This window comes from Rattus norvegicus, chromosome 3 (genome assembly GCF_021556685.1).
Source record: "Rattus norvegicus strain SHRSP/BbbUtx chromosome 3, alternate assembly SHRSP_T2T, whole genome shotgun sequence".
Lineage (NCBI taxonomy): Eukaryota > Metazoa > Chordata > Mammalia > Rodentia > Muridae > Rattus > Rattus norvegicus.
In genome coordinates this window covers 126703207-126729475 of record NC_141536.1, presented here as the reverse complement: position 1 = coordinate 126729475, position 26269 = coordinate 126703207, and the positions used below count along the sequence as shown (strand labels likewise).

General features: G+C 42.0%; 1 protein-coding gene across 2 annotated transcripts in view; it reads right to left on the bottom strand.

The window, feature by feature from the left end:
* The window catches only part of Ism1 (isthmin 1), a 79152-nt gene extending 56284 nt beyond the window's left edge, over positions 1 to 22868 (bottom strand). Inside the window, exon 1 of one of the 2 annotated variants that reach the window (XR_015683044.1) lies at positions 22390 to 22868. Coding sequence is in view for 1 of the 2 variants with exons in the window: in NM_001134552.3 (NP_001128024.1) it covers positions 22390 to 22527 (138 nt within the window). In the remaining variant the exon portion in view is untranslated. 2 annotated transcript variants of the gene reach the window in all.
* Between the last annotated feature and the right edge of the window lie 3401 nt (positions 22869 to 26269).

Here is a 26269-nt window from a genome sequence, read left to right as displayed (position 1 = left end):
GTTGTAGCTTAGCCTGTGTGAGGCTCCAGGTTCAATCTCTGGTACTGCTAAGTGAACACATACCAGGACAAGTCAGATGGTTTTTATATTTAAAAGAAGAACAAAAATAAACCAAATGGATGACAACTCCCAAATCAGGATCCACAGTTTTCTCTCACATGGGCAGGTAAACTGTTTCCATTTCAGTTTTATCATCTATGACAGAAAAATAACACAAACTCAGTGTTCCTAACTGTGAGAATGGCATTTTGGAAAATGGTCCTTGATGCTCTAGACTTTATCAATCCCTCGCTATGTGCAAGGGGCTGCTGGCACACTGCAGACGACAAGAGAGATGGAAGTTACACTGAAGCCCTGGAGGCCCTTCCTCTAACTGGCATGCAGGGTAGGCAACAGATTATTTATGCCCAGGGTGGTTATATGGGAATAAGAATAAAGCAATTGTTTAAAGGCATAGAATATGAGAGTATTCAGAAATACGCCAGTCGTCACCCCAGCATTGCAGAAAGTTCTCCTGTGATGTGCTTAGGGTGTTCACATTTGGGAAGGGGAAGGAAATAAGCTAAGGTAACAGCATGAGCTGAGGGAAAAGGAACATGCAGACTCTGACTTGGCTGCTTGTAGCCTGTTGAAACGAAGGGTAGGAAATGAGGTTAATCCCATATAGAGACATTCTTAACACTTGTATTGGATCTAGAAATAGACAGACATAAAATGTTCTTGTGTAAGGAAGAACACCTATTTAAAGCAAGAAAGTGGAGGATGGTAGTCTGAATGGAGGTGAAGAGACAGAAACCAGAAATAAAATCAAGAAATCTGGAAAAGTCAGCATGCAGGTCACCACACCAGAGTGCAGGGAACTGTCGCTATCTGTGTGGACAGGAAGGAGCACACATACAGGCACGTGCTAGTTTGGGAAATACTACAGGCAACTTTCAAAATGTCCTTCAGTGTTCCCCAATGTCCCCATTCCCAGGATACATGGACTTGTACGATACTTCCTCTTTGGATGTGGAAGGAAGCAAGAGATCTGTTTTTAAGAAACAGAATGTGACAAAAGTAATCAGGGCATCACTAAGACAATATTATAAAAAAAAGCGAAAGCAAAAAACCACGTTTTTGTTTTTGTCTCACTTTCTCTTTCTGGTTCTATTCACGTCCTTGCTCTGAAAACAAAACAAGCCAGCTCTGTTCTTGTGAACTGCACTGTAGAGAAGCCACATGGTAAAGGAACTAAGTGCTCCCTCCAGCCAAAAATACATGGGAAACTGAATTCTGTCAATGTCCCCATGAAAAAGGTCTGACGCTCATCCAGCATTATAGTCCTGTCTGATACCTTAATTGTAGCTTGTAAGGACTGATTTCCTGATGCATAGAAATGCTGGGATAATAAATGTGGATCCTCTTAATCTTCCAGATTCCAAGGCAATTTGTTACACAGCAGTAGGTGTCTGTGACCTACTAGGTAAGAAATTTACCTACGAGATGAGAGGAGAGGAGAGAACAAATTCCCTTTGAGATTCAACTCTCAGGATCACGGCCCAACATTGCACACCCCCTTTCTTCTCAGCCAGAGGTTCTCAACCTTCCTAATGCTGCAACCCTTAAATACAGTTCCTCAGGTTGTGGTGATGCCAACTATAAATTATTTTTGTTGCTACTACACAACTGTAATTTTGCTACTGTTATAGATTGTAATGTCAATATAGATAGGGGTTTTCCAAAGAGGTTACAACCCACAGGTTAAGAACCACTGTTCTGGGCATCATTGATTTCAATTACTTTTCCAAGGATGAGCTCTCTCTGCTACTGCTTTATCTCATCATTTCCTGAAGCTAATTAAAGAAATGTTTGATTTTTAATGGCTCAAGAAGACAGTTCAGTGGATAATGGCAGGAACATTATCACCATGTGTTCAAGGCAAAGCAGAGGCTCCTGAATCTGACAAAGGAAAAACACTCCTCACTTCTTTGAACACATCTTCCTCAAGTGTGATTTTTGTGTCAATAACTCAAGTTTCTTCAGGACTTAGGAAGGGGAAATACCTTCTTTATACAAAATAGGTCATATTACAAATGCATTAGCAGTACTAAAATGCATGAATGATGGCTAACAAAAAACCCAGATGAGAGATTTTGGGAAAAAAAACAAAGCCATATTAGCTCCTAATTAATGTTTGAGTTATGGAATTGAGCAGCAAAGTTGATAATATGAATTAGAATAAGCTCCCATGCTAAATCTCTTTAACATGTTTTTCTGTACAATGTGCTGCTTAAAATTAAGCTCTTCTCAATGTGAGAAACAGAACTAAACAAAGCACAATTGCAGAACCACATTGCCTTGTAACCTGTAGGACCTTGACGCACACAATGTTAAGTGAGTGATCATCAGACATCTTCATGATGATGTCCCACAGAACAGTTGCACTGTAGCCAGACACCCATGGAGAACTATGCTCACTATACGGACCAAGAGTTTCTCTGCCTACAGCAAACTGGTGAGAAACAAGCTGTTCTAAATGAAGCCTCCTGTTGTGTTAGACTTTTAATTTAGCCTCTGAACATGCAAGCAGACCTTTGCACTTATGCAAGATTGAGACTAAATGTTTGTTTGCCTGGGTTTATCTTGCCTGGCTGAAGAGAAAGAGAATGTTTGACCTGAAATGCCCCTCACAGGATGATGTTTGAACACTTAGTCTCCAGTAGGTGGTGCTGTTTGAGAGATTACAGAACATGGGGCAGAGACCAGGCTAGTAATCACTGAGAACGATCTACTACTGGTTCTGGTACAGCTCTCTGCTTCTTGATTCACCAAGATGTAAGGTGCTATCACAACTAACAGAGTTACTATGGCTACTGCTCCTCTTACAGACAGTTGGCTGATCCTCTCAGTTACCCTAAAACAATGGGTCAAAATAAACTTTTCATCCTTCACATTGCTTCTGTGTATTCTGTTTTGTTTTCAGTGATATGTGATATATGTGATATGCGATATGTGATATATGTGATATGTGATATGTGATATATGTGAGATGATAGCAAGGCCCATTGTTTGCATTATCTGTCTGTCTGGCAGGTGAGTCAGCAGCTCCCATGGAGAGGGAAGATGGAGATGAGCATTCCCTTGTTCACACACCAACAGCATAAAGAAGATGCATTCTCTGAAAGTCTGAAAAACGGAGTCCACCTTCCCTTTCAAGATCTTACCCTTTCAAGAAACTGCCAGGAACCTCACTACTTTTCAGCCCTCGATCACTTCCATTTTCTTCTGAGTACATTCAAGCCCCCTCCAATAAACATTTATTTATGCCAAATCCTTTCAGCTCTCCTTTTTCCCCTCTCTCTCCCTCTGGTCCTCGAGACTGGGGAAAATACCCTACATTTTGATAAGCTTGGAAGTCAAAAAGATGAGAGAAGAAACAGAATAAAGTCATCCAATTTGGCAAATACACTTTGATCTTGATCTATGTCTTTAAACATCAAGTAAATGAGGGCTTATCACCGCCCCTAAATGATTCCTCTTCCTTCTTACAAACTCACCTCTAACAGAGTCACAGACAACCATTTCCCATCGATCTCCACATCTCCTTCTTGTGTTCCTTGCTCTCACCTCCAGTCTCACAGATCAAATAGGAACCACTGCTTGGCAACTCTCATATTTACATCATGCATCCACACTCCCATCTATACAGTCTTTCAACAGCGGCATACAATGGGCTTTGTTGCTCCTAAAAAAATGTCCAATTCTAAAAGTAAAAATCATTTCTCATACTCAAGCTCTAGCCTTCACGAAGGAAGCAGTCCCTTCTCTATTAATATTACAGTGTAAGCCTCTCTTTTTCTACTGCATCTTTCTCCCCAGCATCCACAATGGTCTGGTATTTCTAGTCTTGAGTGAAATCTTTTAACTCATAGGACCCCATATTCACATCTCTTTTTCAAACCAAAAAGTTCCCAGGTCTTACCTAGATTTCCATCTCAACTTTCTCCCCACAATTCCTTTACCTGGTGCACACTGCAAGTCCTCCTTTAACGCCCCCCGCCCCAAGCTCTTTAACGCCCCCCTCAATAGCAATCAGTATATTACCCAGTTGCACACACATTTCTCTGTCTTCTTCTTTGTTGTTATAGCAGCACTACACAGGCTATGGCACCTTTCTTCTTAAGAGATTCTCCTTTCCTGGTTCCTATGATCACATAACATTTTGAATCCACCATTTTGGCTACAGCACCTTGACCACCTCCTTACTCATTATTGTAGAAATCCCACTGTCGTCTGTTACTTGGGTTTACAAAACTTTCCATATGTCTCTGCTGTTCCTTTCCATTCTCTGTGTTATAGATAGAGCTATCATTCAAAGTCTCTTCAGTTGCTTCATATTTCTCAGTATCAGAATAGTGAGGTTGTTTAATCGGCTCTACCAAGCCCATGCCTTTCCCTACATGTTCATTCACTACATATTTTTCTTGCAAACTTTTCTTCATTCTCTTTTCTATGTCTTAGTTAAGCAAAAATCCTTTCCTCTCAAGGGTCTCTTTCTTATTGTATCTGCCTGAACTATATTTCCATCCTGGTTCTATGTGGGACTGGCCCTTTCTTACCCTTCAGCTTAGGATTTCACTGCCAACTTCCCAGCAAGCCATTGGCTATTCTCTTTTACTATTCCCTATATGTATTCCTTGTGACTGGCCTGCCAACCACCTATCACAATCTGTAATGATGACTCTTAATAGGAATTGTTCTCAGTTTCCTCCTTCTAGAACATAAATATTTTCTTTCTTGAGTCTTTAGCATCTAAGATAATGCTTCTTCATAATGGCAATTGATAACTCAGTTGTGAGGTGGTTGGGCAATCATTCTTTCGTTCATCTGAAATAAAAGAGACAGTACTTCCTTCTCAGGCCCTGTAATGCACTAACATGAAGTATAATGTCAACTGTAATGTTACAGAATCCAGGTCTTTTATAAGTATTCACACTGTGATTCCCTTCATGTATGTAGGGATTCACATGTTTGCCTTTCATTGGTGAAGAATCTAAAATCTAAAACAATACAGGAATTTTTCAAATTTTAATACTTGTAATGGTTAATCTTGACTGTCATAGTCGCAGAATGAGCTGAAATGAGCTGTTCAGAAATGTGGCTTATGTAAGACAATTTGCTCAGGATTTAGACAACCTGTAATACTGTGCTGGCTGTATGTAAAATTATAGGCATGGTCTTTGCTAAATTCTTTCATTCCTCCAGGTTCTGACCTCTTCATCAAGTGTATTAGTTGGGGTTATTTCCACAGTGCTAGGATGCCTTAAGTGGTCAACGTAAAGGGAGGAAAGGTTTGCTTTGGTTTCTGACATGTTGTCATTGTGGAAAGGGTATGGTACAACAGAAAGGGTGTGGTACACATCCTATTATAGTGGATACAGGCAGAGAAGAGTCTAGAGAAATAGGCCAAAGTAAGATATATCCCCAAGCCCACGTTCCCTTAGACCTACTACTTCCAACCAGACACCACCTCTTACCTTTCACTATCTCTCAATAATCCAACATATTGTGAATCCAATGATTAGATCAGAGCCTCAAGATCTCTTTATCTCTCACCCAGAGGTGTTCTCTACAATCTACTTAGTCATTTTGTAATCCAATAAAGATGACAGTCAAGATTAACCATTACATGTATTAAAATTTGAAAAAAAATCCCTGTATTGTTTTAGATTTTAGATTCTTCACCAATGAAAGGCAAACATGAGGCTTTCTTGGCAATGAAGAAAATCTATAGTTTAGGCAAGTATCTGCAATCTGTCTTCTAAACAGTGTGACTCATGCGTCATAGTGGTCCAGATGAAGGTTTGATTCGGCCCAGTCAGCAGAACGGTTACCACCTTAGCCATAAGCGCATAAGAGTACTAGTCATGGGCTCATAGACCCTTATAGGCACTTCATTTAGAGAGTTGGGCCAGAGCTCAGAACTTAGGACACACCTATTGTAATTCTCCCACCAGCATCCACCTTCTGATGAAATAACCAGGGAGAAGTTTGCTTTAGATCTCAAGTGGGGTGGGCTGCAGATGGCCTCCTGATGTCTTTCCACCCGAATGCCTAGGGTTTTGTGAGTATTGAGTTGTTCTTTTAAAGGGAGCCTCGTAGCCATCAGGCGCTCTTCCCATCTGGGCAGGCTCCACTATACTGGCAGGTTGCCATCGCACTTCTATTTACACCACATTCTAAGTGGCATGAAAAAGCCAACCCAAAGGAACAACAGACACATACAGGAGCCCTTAAAGTAAAGTAAATTGAGTTAATGGTTTGCGCAATCTGGGAGCAACCATTCGGAGGCCCAGAGAAAAAATGCAGCCTCATAATTAGAGGGTAGCTCTTTCGAGCTGTGACCTCGAACTCTTTGTTTATCCTCTCATCACATCAGGAAGGTGGGAATCCTGTCCTTGGCTCCACAACACAAAATACCATCCTTATTGGGGACTTTGTCATCAATCAAATCAGCTAGCTCTGGTCCAACCATTTCCCTTCTTTTCTTCCCTTCTTGTCTCACTATTTATGAGCAAAATTAGAACTGAAGGAATTGATAATTGTTTTTGGATTATCTCAGGCTGTAGAAGAAGTTCTGGATAGGTCTCAGGGCTGTGAGGTTGTGGGAAAGAATCTAGAGCAGAGAAGCCACCCTCTACTTGTATATTTTGCAGAGACTGCCTTATTATTCCCACCCACTGTTTGGAGTATAAAAGGATAATATTTTCTTGAGGTTCTACTGCTCAATGAAGATTGTGAAGGGTTTTTTTTTAATGCTTTTATTTTATAGATTTTTTTAAAAAATTGAGTTCTTTATCTCCATCAAAATCTCAGCAGGGGATTCTTAATTACTTCAAGTAGTTTGTACATTTTCTTGAATGGACCAAAGAGGAGAGAGAGAGAGAGAGAGAGAGAGAGAGAGAGAGAGAGGGGGGGGGGGGGCTAGGATCTACTCAGCATCCTGTTTCCAATCAAATGAGCCAAGCGAGGGGCACCACACCTCTCTGGGCGGGATTGGTTCCGAATTGGGTAATTCAAGTGCTACTTTGTCTTTTGAGAGGCTGTCTTCAGACTCGTTATGCTCCACAACGATCTGCTCCTCTGGGTTCCACTTCTCATGCGCACCAATCCGCTCAGAGACCTGGTTACTATGGAGACTGTTTTGTGTGCACAAGAAACTTCTGCAAAATGTACATATTTTTGAAAGGATCATTCTCATTTATTTAATTTTGATTCTGATTACAGATATCTCTTTCTACACCACCTGGCTCATACTTCATGTCACGCTAAGTACATCCTTTATAAGTAGTTTTTCTATTTCTTTCATAGATAATTAGTAACCATCTCTACTTTTTAGTAGGTAGAGAACAGTTCATTTTTTTTTCTAATTCTGTCCCAGTATCTGAAAATAATAACCAACACCAAGAATTTTTCACACCAGGGTTATGAGGAGTGATGTCTAGATGGCTATCAGGGGATGTCATATAATGGAACCAGGAAATTTGTTTGGCCTCAACCCTTAATAAGTGTTTACTCTACTAAAGGGCGGCTCCTAATATGCTAATATGAAACAGGATAGAAATTTGCCATTTTGCCCAATTTCTATATAGTATTCCTCTGCAGTAGATAAGCCTGTTTTATTCCCAAGGTCTTACAGAGCCAAGGGAAAAAATTGGGGCATAAATACAATAAGACAATCAGTCCAAAAGAATCCCTGTGTCAGATGAAAGGCTCTTGAGCCACTGGCCAAACTTCAGGCAGTTTGGGAGTATGTAACCACAGTGATGTTTATTAAATGGAATGTCTATCTCACAGCATTCTCAAAGGTATTTTTTTTTATTATCTGAAGTTATTGCTTCTCTTTATTGTACACGACGTCCTATAAAGAAGATCTATGTCCACAACTGAGCTTTTAAAGAGGACCACGGGGCTAGCTTCATTTAAAGAGAATGAAGTTAAGCAGTAAATTTGCTGGTCACTCTTTTCATAAGAACAGTATCTTAGTCAGCAGTTGGTCTTTGATGTCCTCACAATAGCACTGGGCTTAGAAGCCTGAGGAGCACCCCCATAACACACAAACTAGTCTACTATGTCCAATAAAATGTGGAGACCACGCTTTCAGGGCAGCCTGCAACAGGGAGTTCAGAGACTGGGCCAGTCTTCACACCGTTTGCCATGCTTGCTGTTTTCTTGTCTATATTTTTAGTTGAGTATGATATTCACAAGATACTGGACATATATAATTTCAGTAATGTTCAGTAAAACCCATGAGCAGAGGCCACCTGTGCAAACCAGCAGCACTCAGATCAACAGAGAGAATACACTCGGCAGCCAGTCCTTCTACACTTTCTTGACAACTGTAACCTTTGTCCTCTCTCCACCTGTATCCTCCCTTCCACCTTCTTAAACTCATTTGCCATGGTTCTGATCTTGAAATAGACAGGACATAGAGCTGATAGTGCTTTGGGACTGGCTTCTTTACCACAGGATCATTCCCATGAATTGTACACGCTGGGTGTAGCTCTTATTTGTCCATTCTAAGCATGTACTCGATTGCCTTCTTCTCCATCCTACTATTCATGACATCCAGCTTGGCACAAGCTTGGGATGAGTTTAGTAACATTATGACTATTCTTTCTCCAGTCTTTAAGTACACCGACTGTGGATACTTCACCAGGTTGAAATTGATGTGACAGCAGTATGTTTAGATTTCATTTCAGTTAGTTACTTTGGAAAAACTATTTCCCTCAATGTTTGTACCAGTCTACACTTACACTAGACCACTGGGTTGCTCAACATTACTATCAACACTAGTACCTATAAAGACTTATTTTTTCATTTTATCATTCTGTGCGATAGCATAGTGATTTTATGTTTTCAGTGGTCATACATCCTTTAGAATGTATGTTTTTCTTGGGGGGTAGGGAGCGAAGGGAATGCCATTCTATGGTAGAGTGTTTGCTCGTATGTGCATAGCCTTGGGCTTAACCTCTAGCAGTACAAAATAGAAGTCATGGTTTCACTGTACTTTAGTCAGTGCTCAATTCTGTGATGACCATCAAATGAGTACATTGTGTAGGAAACTTGAGCGAGACTGGTTCCAAGTTCCTAGTTGAGTCATACAAAGAAAGAACTGCTAATGTGTGATGGAAATCAAATGGTTGTGCTCAATAAATGAGAGGACTCAGTCCATTGAGAAGAAAACAAAACAAAATAAAGGTAAAAGTTCTTTGGGGGAACAGGGAAGTCCGAGACAGAGAAAATATGGCAGAAAAGGATCAAAGTGGCCTACAAGCTGATTAGAAATCTTAAATAAGGCCAGAACTATAAAAGCGAATATGACACCATTGGACAGAGAAGATATTTTTCACTTCTGATCACCTGTTCCTGAAAAGGTCATGGGAGGATGACCTTGTGGCATATCAAGGAAAAAGGGGACCTGACTCATCACAAGAAGAAACCCTTCTGAGCAGTAGCAGTAACTAAGAAGTAGAATGTAAACTCACAGAGCTCATGGAATGCCTGTCCCCTGACATGTCCTGTTTCTCTTGTCATGTTGGGGAAAGGAAGGGAAGGAAGGAAAGGGTACTACTCCATCAGGGAAAGTGGTTTCAGGCTTAAATTGCTAAAGCTCTGTGAGCGATGAATGACATATTCGTGGGCACAGTTCCATTCCTATCATGTAGTACATTATGTTTAAGTTCAGAAAGGACAACTATTATGAAGGAAAATGGAAAGGGATGGACACGTATACCTTGACTCAGAAATGACACTGGCTGGGGTTGAATCCTCTGCTGACAGAACAGCCTGTGAGAAGAATTTCTATCCAAGTCCCACTTCAGTCTATGCCATGTCTAACTTCTCAGGAAAAGGACCCTTAGGGCCTTATCCTTTTCTTCCCTCTCACTCACCCAAAGCTACTCGGAGTAGCTTTGTTTTACAGCCTTGGAAGGTGGCTGGGACCACTGGAAATTATATTCCTTGTTTCCACATGGCAGAAAGGCAAGCTCCCTTGTTTCTTCCTTTATTATCCCACAGGAGACAACAGAAGCATAAACATGAGAGTTACGGTGAGCCTTCGGATAGCCGGCAGCTGCACGGAACAGTCTGGACCCTGTCACTTCTGCAAAGTATTTTCCTCCACAGGAAGTGCTCACAAGAACATACTGCTAAATCCTGAAGTCATAACATGGCCATTCGCAGGTTTCTTCAACTGCAAAGTAGAGACAATTTTCACTGGGACATTAAGGAATTGAGGAGTAAACACTCATCAACTCCCTCAAGCAAGGCTTGCCACAGTACAAACACTCAGTGTTAGCCTCTGTATCGCCAGTATTGCCACCATTGGTTTTTAAAGTAAAGTCCATGGATTAATAGAACTCTACCTCCCCACCCGAATGTTTGTTTCTAGATGAGGAAGTGAACTCTAGAGACATGATGTGATTTGTCCATGGTCACAGAATTTTCAGTACTAAGAACACCTATGTGCTAAAACTTTACTACGTGGTGTGAAAGGCATTACAACATTATAACTTTCCAGTGATGTGGCTATTTTTGTTTAGTTATACTGAATGGATGCAAATGTTTTTGCTCAGGGCATACCCTTAAATAAGAAACAGAGCAGGCATCAGCCACTCCTTGGCCACTCTGTAGGAGACTGTGACTTGATTTAGTTGATGGGATATTAACAGGCATAACTTGAGCAGAAGGCTAACTTGTGTAGCACGCATACATGCCTACTTTTTGGCTTTCTGTAAATTTTTATCACCAGGAGATAAAGGTTTAGTAAGAAGCCTGCAGGGCCTGAGAAGAAAATTGCTCATGGAACAAAAGCCCTGACTTGCTGGGGCTCTTGCCTGGGTCTGAACTCTTGCTGACACAGTAGTCATTCAAGGTGCAAATATAAGCTAATTGTAGACTGCTGAGTTGAGTGTGCAATTGGATGTGTAACATTTTTAGGGGTGGGGTAGCTGAATAATACAGAACCTATGTTTTTAGGGTGTTCAGAAGCATACCTCTGGACTACTGCTTCTTGAATTGTGATCTGCCTGTGATTGAGCTGGGAAACTTGATGAAATGCAGGTTCTGATTCAGTGCTTTTGGGAGGGACACAGGAGGTGCTAGTGCTACTGGTCCACAGCAGCTCTGGGTACTATTGCTGCAGAGTCACCCTGGGCTTCTCCTGTGGGCTCCTGGGTCATAACCTGCATTTGGTGAACACTTGGGCAGTAGACGGTTCATTGTCTGTGTATAAGAGAAATCCATGCCCTCATTGAAAATCCTTTGAGAGTCTGACACAGTCTACCTGCTCTAGCATCTATCTTGGCCAGGTAAGCCTATGTTAATATTTCCTCAGTCTGTCTTCTGGGGTTGTCTGCCTTTCTTGGAATTTAAAGTTTCATAGAACCCAATCTAGCTTACAACCCATACTGGACTTTAAGGCACAACTCAGTTGAGACAGAAAGGCTTCCCCTGGTTTTCTTAATTTGCTGTCAGGAAGCAGGGAGGAGGGTGAGGATGGCACTTGGGCAGCAGCAGCAGCATACTGGAAGCATGGCCACATTTCTAACCTGGTTTCTGGTCCAGCACCCACTGCTCATTCTGCCTCCTTACTCCACTGTCACCACCACACCACTGTCAATATGACACCTGGATAAGGGAACCATATGGGATCTTGTGCTTTGTTGTCCAGAAGGGAAAGGAAAACATTTTTCAAGGATGCAGGAGCTTTTTCCTCTCCTCCAGAATCTCACAATTCACTGGAGGTCAAACACCAATATCTCAACTGGGGAAAACATCTTTCTAAAATGCAACCTTCAAATTCTGTGAGGTTCTTCAAAGGTTTCACAGGGCTGCTGGTGGATCCTAAGAACATTATGTAAGTGCATTAAAAATATTGCCATGATTTCTTAATAAGTTAAACATGCAACATCCATATGACCCAAACATTTTTACTCCTAAATATATACCCAACAGAAATGAAAGCATATGTTTGCACAAATGCTCACTCACTACATTTCCATTTTAATAGTTCCCAAATAGGAAACAACTTAAATGCTTTTCAGTGGGCCAATGGATTAGCATACTGTACACATAGCCATACAATAGAATACTAATTGACAATAAAAGGAACAAATTTCTTATGAACAAAACAAGGATAATTGTCAAATTTATTCTGTGAGTAAAGAAGCCATGTAATGTGTATGAATGTACTGATGAAAATCCTAGGAAATACCAGATGAATCTATGGTGACAGAAGGCAGGTCAGTGGCTGCCTAGAGACTGCAAGAAATCACTAAGGGGCACAAAGAAATGTCTGGAGGTTTATTACCTTCATGATGGTGATGTCATCACAGGTGTCTATATTGTCAAAATAGTCATATTGAACACACACACAGACACACACACATGCACACACATATATTTCATCACTTACCAGTTATGTCTCAAGTGTGGAGTGTGTGTGTATGTGTGTGTGTGTGTTCGTGTGTATGAATTAATTCTCATTGACATGAGTATGTTGTTTGAATGCTATAGAAGTAAGTTAATGCTTGGGGAGAGTATAGCACTATTTCCAGAACCCTGCATTCTTCATGTACAATCTACCTTGTTGTTTATAAATAGATATATAGTGTTCAACAGGAAATGACTGGCCTGTTGTCCTCTGTGTTTATATTCTGTTTTCCAGGCCACTGCTGTTGAATACCTGGAAATAGGATTACTCCAGATTGTAAGTTCAGCAGCTTGGGAACCAAAACACCCAAGTCATAAGTTCAGTTTCATGGGCCCTGCTTCAGTTGCCTTCCAGGAAGAATAGTAAGGCTATGCTCTCCCAGTGGGATGTTAGCGACAGACAACACTTAATGCTTTACTAAGACGGGCAAAGGTCAATGCCTACAGGAAGAAGGGGTTGTTAACCTACTGTTTTCACTTCTGCTAAGTTTACAGAAATAACTTTCCAGTGACATCTGCTGTTCTATGCTTGGGGAGTTGATGCTATTTATCAAGGTACCTTGCCCTGCCTTCTCAAGCATTAGATGACAGCCACAGAGAACTCTGGTGTATTCTCATAGTCATCCATTCTCTCATTTAAAATAGTGGATGTCCATAGGGGCTAATTTCTCAAGGGAAAAATGGGCCAGCCATATCCCTAAGCATCAGGAACTTGTAGTTTTTACCTAATTCTGACCTTTGATATTCATGAATTTTCCTAACTGTTGGAAGGTGTGAGACATGATCTACTCTTGTTGCCCATAACACAGCCCTTTCAGAGCTTACAAACCTTATTTTTGTTACTGACAACAACCAGAGGTGTCTCACGGAAGCTCTGTGCTCTGTCTTTTTAGTGGTGGTCTACTCTGATGCTATCTAGACAGGAAGTCACCCCAATGGCTAATGTTTAGGTATATAGTATAGTTTGGTTCTTCCAAAAGCAAAGCCGAGCTACATCCCAAACATGACTCCAGGAATTCCTAGAAGAGAAGAGCAGAAAAGGAAGGGAAGGGTCATAAGAACATATTACTAGGAAAGGAGCTAGGCTAGCAGGGACAGGGATGCTCAGCAGTGAGAGGAAAGCTGGATATGTTAGCTTCATCGTCATAGTATTTGATCTTGCTTCTTGAGTGACAGGCATAGAAGACAGTAAATTGTTTCTCTTTTCTCTTTTTTTTCTTTTATGCACCTGAATGGTTTGCTTGCATGTGTATCATATGTGTGGTCTGGTGCCCATGGAGGCCACAGAGTCTTTCAGATCCTTTGGAACTGGAGTTACAAATGTCTGTGAGCTGCCATGTGGGTGCTCGGAAGCAAACCTTGCTCCTCTGCAGGAGCAGCCAGTGATCTGAACTGCTGAGTCATGTTTCATCCCAGATGAGCATGTTACACATTTCATGTTCACAGTTTTACTTGAACTTCATACATAAGGTTTTAAGAGATGCAAGAAACTTCTTTGTCATTTCTTTGAACTTATGCATTTCATACAAGATTATCCATACACTACTGTCCTAGCTGCTAAAAAAAAAAATCTGTTTAGGGGGACAGGAGCATGGGTAGTGTGGTGGTTTTTCTGGGTTGTTAACTTGACTACATCTGGAATTAACTAAAATCCCAAGCTGTTGAGCACAACTCTGAGGGATTTTTTAGTTTGTGGTAGAGTTTGTTTTATATATATGTATATATGTGTGTGTGTAAAATTATATATTATATAATATATGAATATATACAATTATATATAATATATTTTTATATATTATAAAATGTTATAAAATGCTGAATCAAGGGTTGGTTGAAAAGAAGAATTCTCATAGGAGGTAAGAGGGAAAATAAAACCCCCACCAACCACTAATATATTGTAAAACAAACCCAGATTAAATACGCTAAAGAAGCAGATGATTGAAATGGGAGTGCAGAGAGGAATGTCTTGGAAAGAGAGCAGGTATCTGCCTATGAACGCCAGGGAGATATAAAATGAACACAAAATAAAGTTATAGCCCAAGGCATATCAAAATAAGAGTGTTCTAAAAAAAATAAGGATTGAAAATATCTGAATGACATAAAGAAGATGTTTTGGGGTTCACTTGGAGGTTTGATACCCCAGATATAATCTTCAGACAATTTTCAGGAAATCTTTCAATCTCAGAGTTCTAGATACTCGTTAGAACATGACTTGAAGGAAATGATGGGGAGTTTGCATAAGTAAGTTTTCTAAAAACAAACAGCATAAAATTATACCATTTTAGTTAAATGTGTCCAAACAAGCATCTGTGTGATCTATAGATGATATTGAGATGTCACAGGAAATAGAAAATTGACCTTGGAGTGGGCACAGGCTTAGGGTATAATATGATGACAACCAGTCAAAAGTGAGATATTTCAGGGCTAAGCCCATAAAAGAATGGTTTCTTAGAAAACTTAAGACCCTGCAGATTTAAGAAGTTAAGACATCTCATATTTAAAGCAAAATAAATCTTAAGAACATAATAAAACTGGTAACACCTGGTCTCCAGGTATAATAAAAAGGCAAAAGAAAACAAAAGAAAATGCCAACACTAAACATTTAGAAATATAATTTAAAAACTCTAGAGACGACCTACAAAAAAGACAGAAAAAGATACGAATCCTGTTTCCCAGGAGAATGTAGGTTACAGACGCAGACTGATTTTCAGTGTTGATAGAAGTGTGTGAAGCAAAAATATGTTTGTAAGATTTTTAAAATAATAGAAATGGGACACATAGCTTCCATATTTTGAGGAAAAGCAAACAAAATAAATAAACTTAAATACAAAGTTAAGGTCCAATTTATGGTAAAACATTTTGAGTCCTCACAATGACATTAGGTAATAGTCAGGAGGGGTTAGCTCTTGCTGGAGTCATACAGCCAAGCTGATGGTGGGTGAGAAGAAAGCAAGTAGTCCATTGATTTCATAGATAAAGAAAATTGAGGCCTAGCTCACTGATATTAGAAATTCAAAAATTTTTAAAGCAGAGAAAGCTTGGGACAGAAGGTTGAAAATTATACCTTCCAACAAGCCTCCAAATCCCCAAATGGAATCAGAGTAACAACATTAAAATCAAGACAGTTTTAATACACATACAATAGAAAAGATTAATGAGAAATTTCATTTCAATAAAACTACAACACTCCAAAGACATTTATATCCTAACACTATGAATTATAGAAATATACATGTAAAATTGAACAGAATTCGGGCTACAAGAAAAGGGCACCATAGCAGGGTAAGATCATAGTGATTTTGCTTTTGGAATCATCAGATAAATCAAGATATGCAGGGCATATATTTTAAATTAACAACCTTAGTCCTATAGGTTTTATTATATAAGACATTCATATAATATATATGTAAATATGTACAAACATGGAAAAGTTGTAGATATTTATGCATAAACCTTATACTGTCAAAATTAAATTTCATTTGCGAATGTATGATCTTCTCAGAAACATAAATCAGTAAAACCCACTAAAGAAATACAGAGTTTGAATAGGCCACTGACAGTGGAATCCCCAGAATATGGATCAGAGATTCTAATGAAGAAGACAGCAAGATGAAGAAGATGTTAGGAGTATTCTAACATCATTTTAATTGACATTCAATTTTAAAGTGCTAGTATAAATATGAAAGAAAATCGAATCCTTGCCATGAGTGTATAAAAGGATACCATTACCGAAGTGGAATGGCAGCTTCCACACACACTAAAGCCAAGCAAACATCTGAAATTGGGAGTTGCTAAGTGTAGCTTTTTTTTAATCTTTTTTTTAAAGATTTATTCATTTATTATATATAAGTACATTGTAGCTGTCTTCAGGCACAGCAGAAGAGGGCATTGGATCTCCTTACAGATGGTTGGGAGCCACCATGTGGTTGCTGGGAATTGAACTCAGGGCCTCTGGAAGAGCAGTCGGGTGCTCTTAACTGCTGAGCCATCTCTCCAGCCCTGAGTGTAGCTTTTTAAAAGCTTTGTAGCTTTTCTAATTCCAGAAAAAAAAAATTGATGAACATTACAAAAACTAATGTGCTATTATTCTCCAAAGCATTCGAATCCAGAAAATCTATAAAACAAAAATGAGAAAAAAAAAGATTTTTTTCCTATTTGTTTTTGAAAAAGAAAGAGAAAAGTCATGGAGTTGGATGAGTGTGGAGGTGAGGAGGATGCGGGAGATGAGGGAGGGGAGGCTATGATCAGAAGACATTGTGTGAAAAAAACCAGTTTTAATTTAAAAGTCAAATTTGAAGAACAAACATAAAGCTTTTTCAAGAAATGACACTTCTACTTTTTGTCATAGTTAGGAGCATTAAAGTCATAAGACATTAAAATAAAATTCTCATTAAAATCTTAGTAATTTAAAAGAAAACAACTCTGAAGTTCACTGAAATATATTTAGTATAAATTTCCAAGGATTGTTTTAAACATCGATTAATTGATTGATTGATTGTGTGTGTGTGTGTATGTGTGTGTATGTGTATGTGTGTATAGTTTGTGAGTGTATGTGTGTGTTTGTGTGTGTGTGTGTGTGTGTGTGTGTGTGTGTGTGTGTATGTATGTAGTGTGTGTGTACTCGCACACCACAGTGTGCTTGAGGAGGTCAAAGGACAACTTATTGGGAGCTGATTCTCTGCTTCCAAAATGTGAATTCCTGAGGTAAACTCACGTCCTGTCCTCAGAGATCCTCAGGCTTGGTGGCAAGAGCCTTTACCTGCTAGTATCCTCTCCCTTTCCTCCCTCTCCCTCTCCCTCTCCCTCTCCCTCTCCCTCTCCCTCTCCCTCTCCTTCTCTCCCTCTCCCTCTCCCTCCCTCCACCTCTCTCTCTCTCTCTCTCTCTCTCTCTCTCTCTCTCTCTCTCACACACACACACACACACACACAGAGAAATACACACCAACATTAAAACAGGATATTCACTCTATTAAAGTACATGGCATGAGCATATTATACAAAACACAGTCATATTTCTATGTGAATAGAATAGATGTGAAGAAGCAGACTTAGACATGTGACGTTTAGTACATGACGATGTAGAAACATTTAGCAACTTTGACAGTTCGTTATTCCCTCAGGCAAAAATAAATAGTTATATATTTAAAACCCAGAAATAACTTCAAAGCTGAATGCTTTTCTAAAACAGTGTAACTACAAAACCATTTGGACAAAATATATTTTAAAGATTTTTATAATGTTTAACAAAAATCCATTAGGGAGAAGTTTGGGAATTGAATAGGTTTAAGAAAGCCAGCTACTCCATGGCCAAAAGTAGCATAAACAAAGCAAGTTGGCCCAGACAATTACAAAGGACATGGAATAAAAGATCAATATTGTATTTCCCAAGAATTCCTTCAGATTCACAGAGGCCTCTGTAGCATAACTTGGAGGCTCCTTCCCACTAGAACCAGAATCTCTTTCCTGTCCCTGAGAGTCAGAGTTGATGTCAAGACACGAACATTTGTTAAGAGGGTCTCACACCTGCTTTCATTTGCTTGCTGCTCTGAGCCTACAAGTGGAAATGAAGGCGAGAGGGTGTGGAGAGAGAGCAGGTGGGCGACAACCTCCAACAACCATCAGACTTATAAATGAGGTCATCGCACTACCTCACTCCCATTACACCAACAGAGGGCTTACATGCACGAATAATTTAAGGAGAGGTGAACAGGAGAACTGCCCAGCTGAGCCCAGAGCTTGATGCTGCCCTACAAACTCATAAGCAAATAAAACTGTGGCTGCATTCAAGCCACTACATTGTAGAGTGGTTTGTTATGCTGCAGTAGGGGAGTGGGACAATTATCCATCACTTACAAAGGGTTCCAGTGATAAGAGCAATTGTCTGACTGGAAAGTGGGCATGCAAGCTGGGAAACAAGAGACAGATGCCTATTAACTTCAGTCAAAGTTGGAGGAATCTTGTTGATAGATGGGAACGAAAACTTGGACCCTATAGCCAGCCTGTCTGGGTCCAAGTCCTCGACCTGACCTTCCCCTACCCTAGCTGTGTAACTGTGAGCAAGTTACTTCAATCTCTCCCGTTCTCCATATCCTCATCAGTGCGGTGGACAACCAGTCTCTGGTTTCACTTCTTTGTTTCTAGTTGCCAGCAATCAAACAAAGTCTAAAAATACTAAATGGAAAATATAAAAAAAAAATCTAATTTTTAAGCTTAAAATGGCATGCTCTCCTAACTAAAGGGATGAAATATCTGGCAGCATATCATTATAACGGTTCTATCTTGCTGAAAGTTTTTGTTCTTTCTCTGTCACAGGTGTGTGAGTAGAGAAGAAACAGTGTTTGCAAGGGTTCACTGCTACCTAGAGTTCCGAGCATTCGCTAAGGTCTCAATGTGAATGCACCAAGGATAAGGAGATGACTGTCAATCATTGGGAGTCACTGTGAGGGACTTCACTCAAGGGTGGCTGTCCTTCTAGTGCTATGGCTCAGAAGAAGTAGGGAGTACATGAAGCTACACTGTTTTACTGAGGGCGACGGGTGAATAAAGAGGCAGCAGGCATGCTTGTAGTGATGACAGATCAAGAGCGGAATCTTTTCATAGAAGCTCAGAGTTCGGTTCCCTTTCATGCTATTGTAAAAATAACCAATTTGGCATCTCATTAAACTTGCTTAAATCTCACTGCTTTAATGAGGTCGGGGTTTACTATTTAAAAAAAAATCACAATTCTAGATTTGAGTGAGATTTATTAGATGATACACAAGAGTTCTGTTTAAAAGAAGAGATAGCATTGTTTTGATTATAATTGTTACCGACTATGGAGCCTATATTTTTAAATGTCCTGTCTTTTAGGCTGCTTTTATATCATATATAATTGTTTTCTCATTATCATTTAATTAAAGACATATGAAAAACTAACCAGAGTATCTCCCAACTCAAGATAAATCTTGCCAGAAAAATGAGTCACTCAGAAGTCAACACATTTGACAGTTCCATGAATTTTTGTACAGCTAGTGCTGACAATCAAATTTCTTACTGGATCTTTTATGACCCACAAGCCAACAGAAAGAATATGTACTCAAAACCCGTTATTGTCACCTCAATGCAGCATACCTGCAGCAATGGAATTCACAAAGGAAAACAAAACAAAACAAAAAACAATTTCCTAGAACACCCTGGAACTACCAAGGAAATCTTATTAAGGATTCTAAATATGTTTTTGTATAGATATAAGTGCAGATGTCTATGTACATATGTATGCATTGGTAGTTGGCATAGCGAGAATACAGATGTGTATCTGAAAATGCAGCATTTAAAAGTTGCCCCTGTTTTGTAGCCAGTATTCTGAGTTTACCGACAACTTGAAATATGGATCTATCATTTGAAATATAATACGCAAGATATAAATGAGATATATATTATACTATAAAATAAGAAAAACAAATTAAGGAGCTTCTAGCTCTCCAACTATAGAGCGAGCTGTCTAACCTCAGTTTCTCCACTTGAAAGTGGGGTGATGACAGTACCTAATTCCTGGGGCTCTTTTCTTTTTGAGCTTAGAGAAGTCAGCATGTGTACAGTGGTAAAAGCATTGCTTGTCCTACAAAAGGCACTCAATAAATCTTTAGCTCTTTTCGTTGCTATTTTGAGTACTTTCATTGGATGTTGTCCTTGATCCATCCAAGTCACTAAATCTTAAATAAAAGTGTGCCTCTTTTTTAAATAATTCTAAATAGAGCGGCTAAGGCAAACTCATCAGTACCTGTTTCATTATGTACGGGAATCCTCCGAGTGTCTGATAACTAAGAAGGACTTTGGTAATATAGACATTACCGAATCAAACCATTTAGATGGGATTTAAGATTGGGCTCAACATGTCCAGCAAACAGAAAGAATTCTGTGGTCACAGCTTTGTCTTCAAGTACACCTGCTGCTCGCAAATGCATTCTTTTGTATCTGGCAGACAGCAGATAAATGTCTTTTGCAGCTTTTAACTGGCTCTGTCCACTTGAATTATACTGCCTTGAGCCTAAGAAATAACTTTGGTCAGGAAGAATATAAAACTTTTATAAGAAGAAATTACAAAAAGAATAAAATTACAAACTAAACTGTTAAAGTCATCAGTAGGCTTGCTTAAGTGAAGGCTTTGGAGGCTCACCGTAACTGAACACTGTAACAAGATAAACTGAAGCTACTGGATTAGCAGCTACTTAGGACCCCAGATATTCCTAGGAGCAGAACCGTTTCCAAATCCCCCACTTCTTCTGTTGTTTTGGGGGGGGGTGCTGTTCTTCCGCAAAAGCCCTCCAAGAATCCCATCCAGTTCCAACAGCTGCGTCTCTCATTAAAGTACTGTTGGGGTGGAAAAGGCCAACCGGAGATTATTCTAATGATAGCAAGCACCTCATAAAGAAATCTGCCAAATTTACTTTTCCATAGAACATCATTTTTACAGCTTTTCATGAGTCCACGAGGAAAGAAAGCATCACATATAAAATACAATTTCCAGAAGTCTTGGTGATATTAAGAATGATTTCTTCAGTGTTTGGCATGGGGAAATATCTGTTGCTGCACAGGGTTACCCAAAGGGTAATGTGAGAGGCTCTTACAAAATCAAAGTGTTTTTAGAAGGATTTGGGAACTTTTAAGGTACGCATTTTTTGCAGGCCTGTTTTGCATTTGTAAGGGCCACCTTCCTTCAGTCTGGCAGACAGCAAGCTTGATATAATTAACCAACAGGTGGGAATGTGTGAATTCTAACAAGTTTAATTACTCTGTGCCTCAGTTTCACCATCTGTAGGGCAGAGAGATTAACAATCCTGTAATGAGGGTTGTGATGAGATTAAATGAGTTAGATCCTGTAACACTCTTAAAACAGTAGCATGGTGAATACCTGACGTAGACTTGTTTAGATACATGCTCTTTTCAATAACAGGTTATTATATTTTAATGGCGTAAAGATGTAAAAATCTCAACCTTGCACAGTGAAGAGTTTTAGTAGGCCTGGCTTGGTTTCTTTAGAGAGTGGAGAATCCTGGCTGCGTCCGGAGAAACATCCCGGGTCACTTCTACTAGTTCCGGTTTATCTCTAAAACTGCTTTATCTCTAAAACCATGAGACAGGTTTTCCAGAGCCATAATAGAAAAGCCCATGTGGGCAACCTTTATTCAACAAAATTCATCTGTCATCTCAAGACCCAATGTATGTCCCCTGGCCTCAAGTCTCCCTGTTTTGGAGCCAATACAGAATCCTATTACTAAAAGAACCTTCGAAGCAGATGGTCCCTCGGAAGAAGTCTGTGCTACAAGTTTCAAAGTCCAAAGTAACTTCACACCAAATCCCTACAGGTGCCTTGACTATGGCCCTTTGCTTGGTACAAAGGGGCATAGAAGGTGAAGGAATCACTCAGGCAAGGGTGGGGTGTCTGGCTAGTCTCCAGAAATTATGTCTTGACCTCTGACCCTGCTTGCACACCCATCAGAATTCTTTCTCCTAAATACAGTTTGGAGATTTATCTTATAAGGCCTCTTTGTGTCGCCTCACCTCAGTCCTCTCTTGCCTCTAGACAAATTACTAACTCTCTGGCAGCACCCAGAATCAAAAACATCATCTAGCTAGTTTGTGCCTCCCAAGCCTAAAATCTCTTCCTGGTGTCAAACATGTGAAAGATCTGAGGTGTTTTCTAGGTAGACTTTGCAACAGGCCTGGCCTTTGCACATAACCCTTCCACCCACCCACCCTCAGTCCCCATCCCCTTGTCCAGTCTTTTCTGCCTAAGCTGGGTTGCTAAGGCAAAAGTGCTCTTTGGTGGACCAGAGGACCCGCCTCCTGGCATGTACCAGGGAGCTAGCTTCCTACCCTGCCTGCCACCCAGCTTCGCGCAACCGCGCACGCCCCCTCCGGCGGCGCACTCACCTGCAGCTGGGACCCGCTGACGTTGCTGGCGGCCGCGTCCTGCCGGTCGGCGGCTCCGGATCCGCGCAGAACGGTGATGTGCAGAGTGAGCAGCAGCAGCCCCAGCAGCAGGAGCAGTTCCGCGGCCAGGCGCACCATCCTTTTGAGTCGCGCGGCTTTAGGACCCCGCGGGGCGGGCGGCGGTGGCGGCGGCGGCGGCGGCGGCGCCGGGGGAGGAGGAGTCGGAGCCCCCGAGCTTGAGTGTGCGGCTCCCGCCTCGGCCCCCGCCTCGGCCCCGCTCCCCGGGCCGGCAGGGCTGGCTCTGGGCTCGGCCGAGCGCACCGGGCCCGGGGAACAGGAGCAGCCGCCACCGCCGCCGCCACACCACAGCGGAGCCACCGCGGGGCCGGGGACGTCCAAGCCGGTGGCCGAGCAATCCCAGGCGCTGTCCGGCGGCGGCGATGGGGACCCGGGGTGGTCCGCGACCCAGGCCCGGCCAGGGTCCACCCTTCGTGCAGGGAGCTGCGGGGGCGGCGGCGGGGCGGGCGCAGCCGAGCCCCCGAGCGCACATGGGCTCCCCAGATGTGGCCGCGGTGCCGCAGCTGGAGCGGGAGCTGCCGCCAGAGGAGCGCGGGGAAGAGGCGGAGGAGGAGAAGGAGGAGGAGGGCTTCAGAGGCAGCCCGGAGTTACCTCCACTCTCGGCTCCCCCGCCCCCGCTGCCCCGAACCACTCACCCTCGGGGCCACCACCTTCTTCACTCCAAGCTCCTTAGGACCTCCAGCCTCCTCGCCCCGCTCGCCCAGTCCCCGGATGGGCTGGCTCCGGGTCACCAAGGTTGTCACCGTTTGAGGATAACTGGGAGCGCCCCGCCGGCGCCTGCGTCCGCCTTCTCCGCTGTGCTAAGAGCGCGCTGCCGAGGTCGCTGTGGCAAAGGGACTAACCCTCTGCTATCACTAGTGCTTGGGGGCCTGGGAGCGTGGAGGTCGCCTAGGCCACCTGAGAAAAGTTTATGGGCAAAGTAGAGCTGGAGTTGATGGAGTGGAGAACGGAGAGGCCAAACAAACCAGGTGTCTGCGACGCCACTGCGCGCCCTGACCTTGAGCAGCGAGTTTAGGGGTGGTGGTGACACGGTGTCTGTCGGTCCCGAAGGGTCTTGACACTAGCTGCGGGGCTCTGGGCTGGCTGATCACCCGGTGCAGCAGACCGTGCGCCTCCAGCGCCCTGGAGCGTCGGAAAAGTGGGTGAGTTGGATTCAGTTCGCGCGCGTCTACTTAAGTGCGCAGGTGTCGCGTGGGAGGCAACAAGGGACACGGTGTGCGCTGCGAAAGCGGTCGGACGTCAGCGGGGCGCTGGGTGACTCTCAGCTTGGTGGGCTTGAGTCTGAGGGCTCATCCTGGGGGAGCTGCGCCTGGAGGGGACTTGGGGGCTGCCGAAACGCAGCCGCTGCTACTGCGCCACCGCCTCATGACCGCGCTGCAGCCTCGGGCTCCGGCGAGCGACTCATGCCTTGCAAGGGGTGCGAGCGGAACGGCTGGGTGATAGACCTGGAGAGCGCAGGATTCTGGCCTCTGAGGCTAGAGTGAACTGGGTCCAGCGTGGCTCTGGCTCCCGCCTTCCCCAAGTGGCTCGAGTGACGGGCGCTCTGTTAGGCTGGAGACTTTTATACCGAGTTCCCTCCGCCTCCTTCCTCCCCAGAGCCAGCCCAGCCCTTCCCTCCCGGTGAGCCCAGCCCTAGTCAAGCGTGAGCACGCGTTCCCACAACCCTTGTCCAACATTTCCATTTCTCATGCGCAACCCAGGACCCTTGGACAAATCCTTCAGATTCTCCATAGGTGAATGAAATTAAATAAATAAATCAAACTTTCCTATTGGCACGTCACTCTTCCCTCGTTTTCTACCTCTTTCTATGACCACTGGAAACGGACAGAAGACTCCTAACTAAACTGTCTTAAGAGTTCAAATCTTTTCTTTGGAAACTCCAAGATGAATTTCTTTGCCACTCCAAACGTTCCTTGGTTCGCCGTAGTATTAGCGTTTTATAGAATTTAACTAGTTGTGGTTAAGTATGCTGTTTGCAACTGTTTGTAGCCGGTTAACCCACTGCCTCTTTGAAAATGCTGGCAACATCTTTAAAATTCTAGCCAAACGCAGCAGCTCATTAATAAATTTGTAGCTATTTATAAAGTGCAGGACGCCATCCTTTTCCTTTTCGTTAAGGGTGGGCGTCCCCTCCCTGACAGAGTGCTCGCTTTCAACTGTTAGGCTGCCTGGCATCCCATTGCTATCTTCAGGCTCTGAAACACTAATAATTGTCAACTGGAGCGCTGAGGGAAGAAATTGAAACAATAAACCTTGGTGGTTCAGATGGGAGATCAAAGGGGATTCTAGCAGCTTTGGAATCCCATAAGGATTCCCCTGCGTGTTTTCTAATTAGAGTCACTTAAGAGCATCAGGCAGCCTAATCAGCACACAGGTGGAATATATAAATTAAGATGGCAAGCCAGAATCCTGTGGCCATAGATATGTGGACTTTCCAGGTGGTGGGGTAGACACACAGAGGCGACAAATGACTCCTGTTGGGCTGTTCTAGATTAGGGCTAAGGGATACTGTATTTTGCCTTTTTTCCCCCACACAGTCTCCTCATGTGAGCCTCAACTGCATTTCTCTCATCCAAAAGTTACAATTTTTTTCTCCTAAGGAAAAATGACTAAAGAAAAAAGTGTGGGAAGAAACTCTTGCAGGGAATGTAAATTCTTACAAAATTATAGATGGAGATTTAAAGATCAAAGTCTTTATAAAATGTTGTAAAATTGTAAATTGAGTTTGGGGTTAGATGCTTTTATTAAATGTTGAACTAATGTATGAGTGAATGCTACTGAAGTCCCTTCAATCTGGGCGACCCAAATTCCAGATGAATTTATACTCTGGTAAGCACATGCCAGTTGCATTCTCAAAGCAATGCTACCAGCAGCACCCTGTTTCTGAGGGCTTAGGGAACATTGGCTTACACATCACATGAAAAGGGAACCATGTGTCTAATGTGTCACCAAATTCTGTTTCAAGGGCATTTCTGAAATTGTCTCAGGAGCTGATGAAAGTTTGAAAACAGTCCTACATCCTTCAAAATCTCCAAGGCACTATATTCACATCTTTTTTTTTTCCCCCTGCCTTACTGCATTCCCATAGAATGTGTCTATTATTCTGTCTGTATTCCCAGAAAACCTGGATTAGGCCATCTCTGTGGTAGAGCATTTTAGAAGCCCACTCGACCCCAGTATACTATTTCTTTCTTCCTAAATTTGCATCTAGAAGACATTTTCTTGCCACATTTGGATCTAGATAGGAGTGTGGAGTCTTAGTAGTTTTAAGACTCCTGAGTGATTATCAACAAGGACTCAGGCTTCCCTTTCACTATGGCAGAACTAAGATGTAGAAGGAGACCTTACTCAGTGTTGTTCAGAAGAGAGTCATTGAACTAGAAATATCTGCAATTTGTTCAAGTGAAAAAATAACCCTTTTAAATTCAAACACACATGATTTTCTGATATTTACAACTATCATCACCTCCCAAGACAGGTACCATCTTCACAGATAACTGCCTGATCATCATTTGAGTACAGGACTTACACAAGGTAAGGGGCTTCATTAAGACATTTACACACATGCATATAATATACTTTAATCATATTCAAACCTCTGTTGTCCTTTCCGATCCTTTGTTCTCCTCCCCACCTTTCCCCCTTTTCACAGTTGGCTTTCTGTTGCTACAATAAGCCCCATGACTAAGGCAACTCGGGGATCATTTCATCTTACAGCCCATAATGGAGGGAAGGCAGGGCAGGAACTCAAGGCAGGACCTGAGGCAGAGGCCATGGAGGAGTGTTGCTTTCTGGCTTGCTT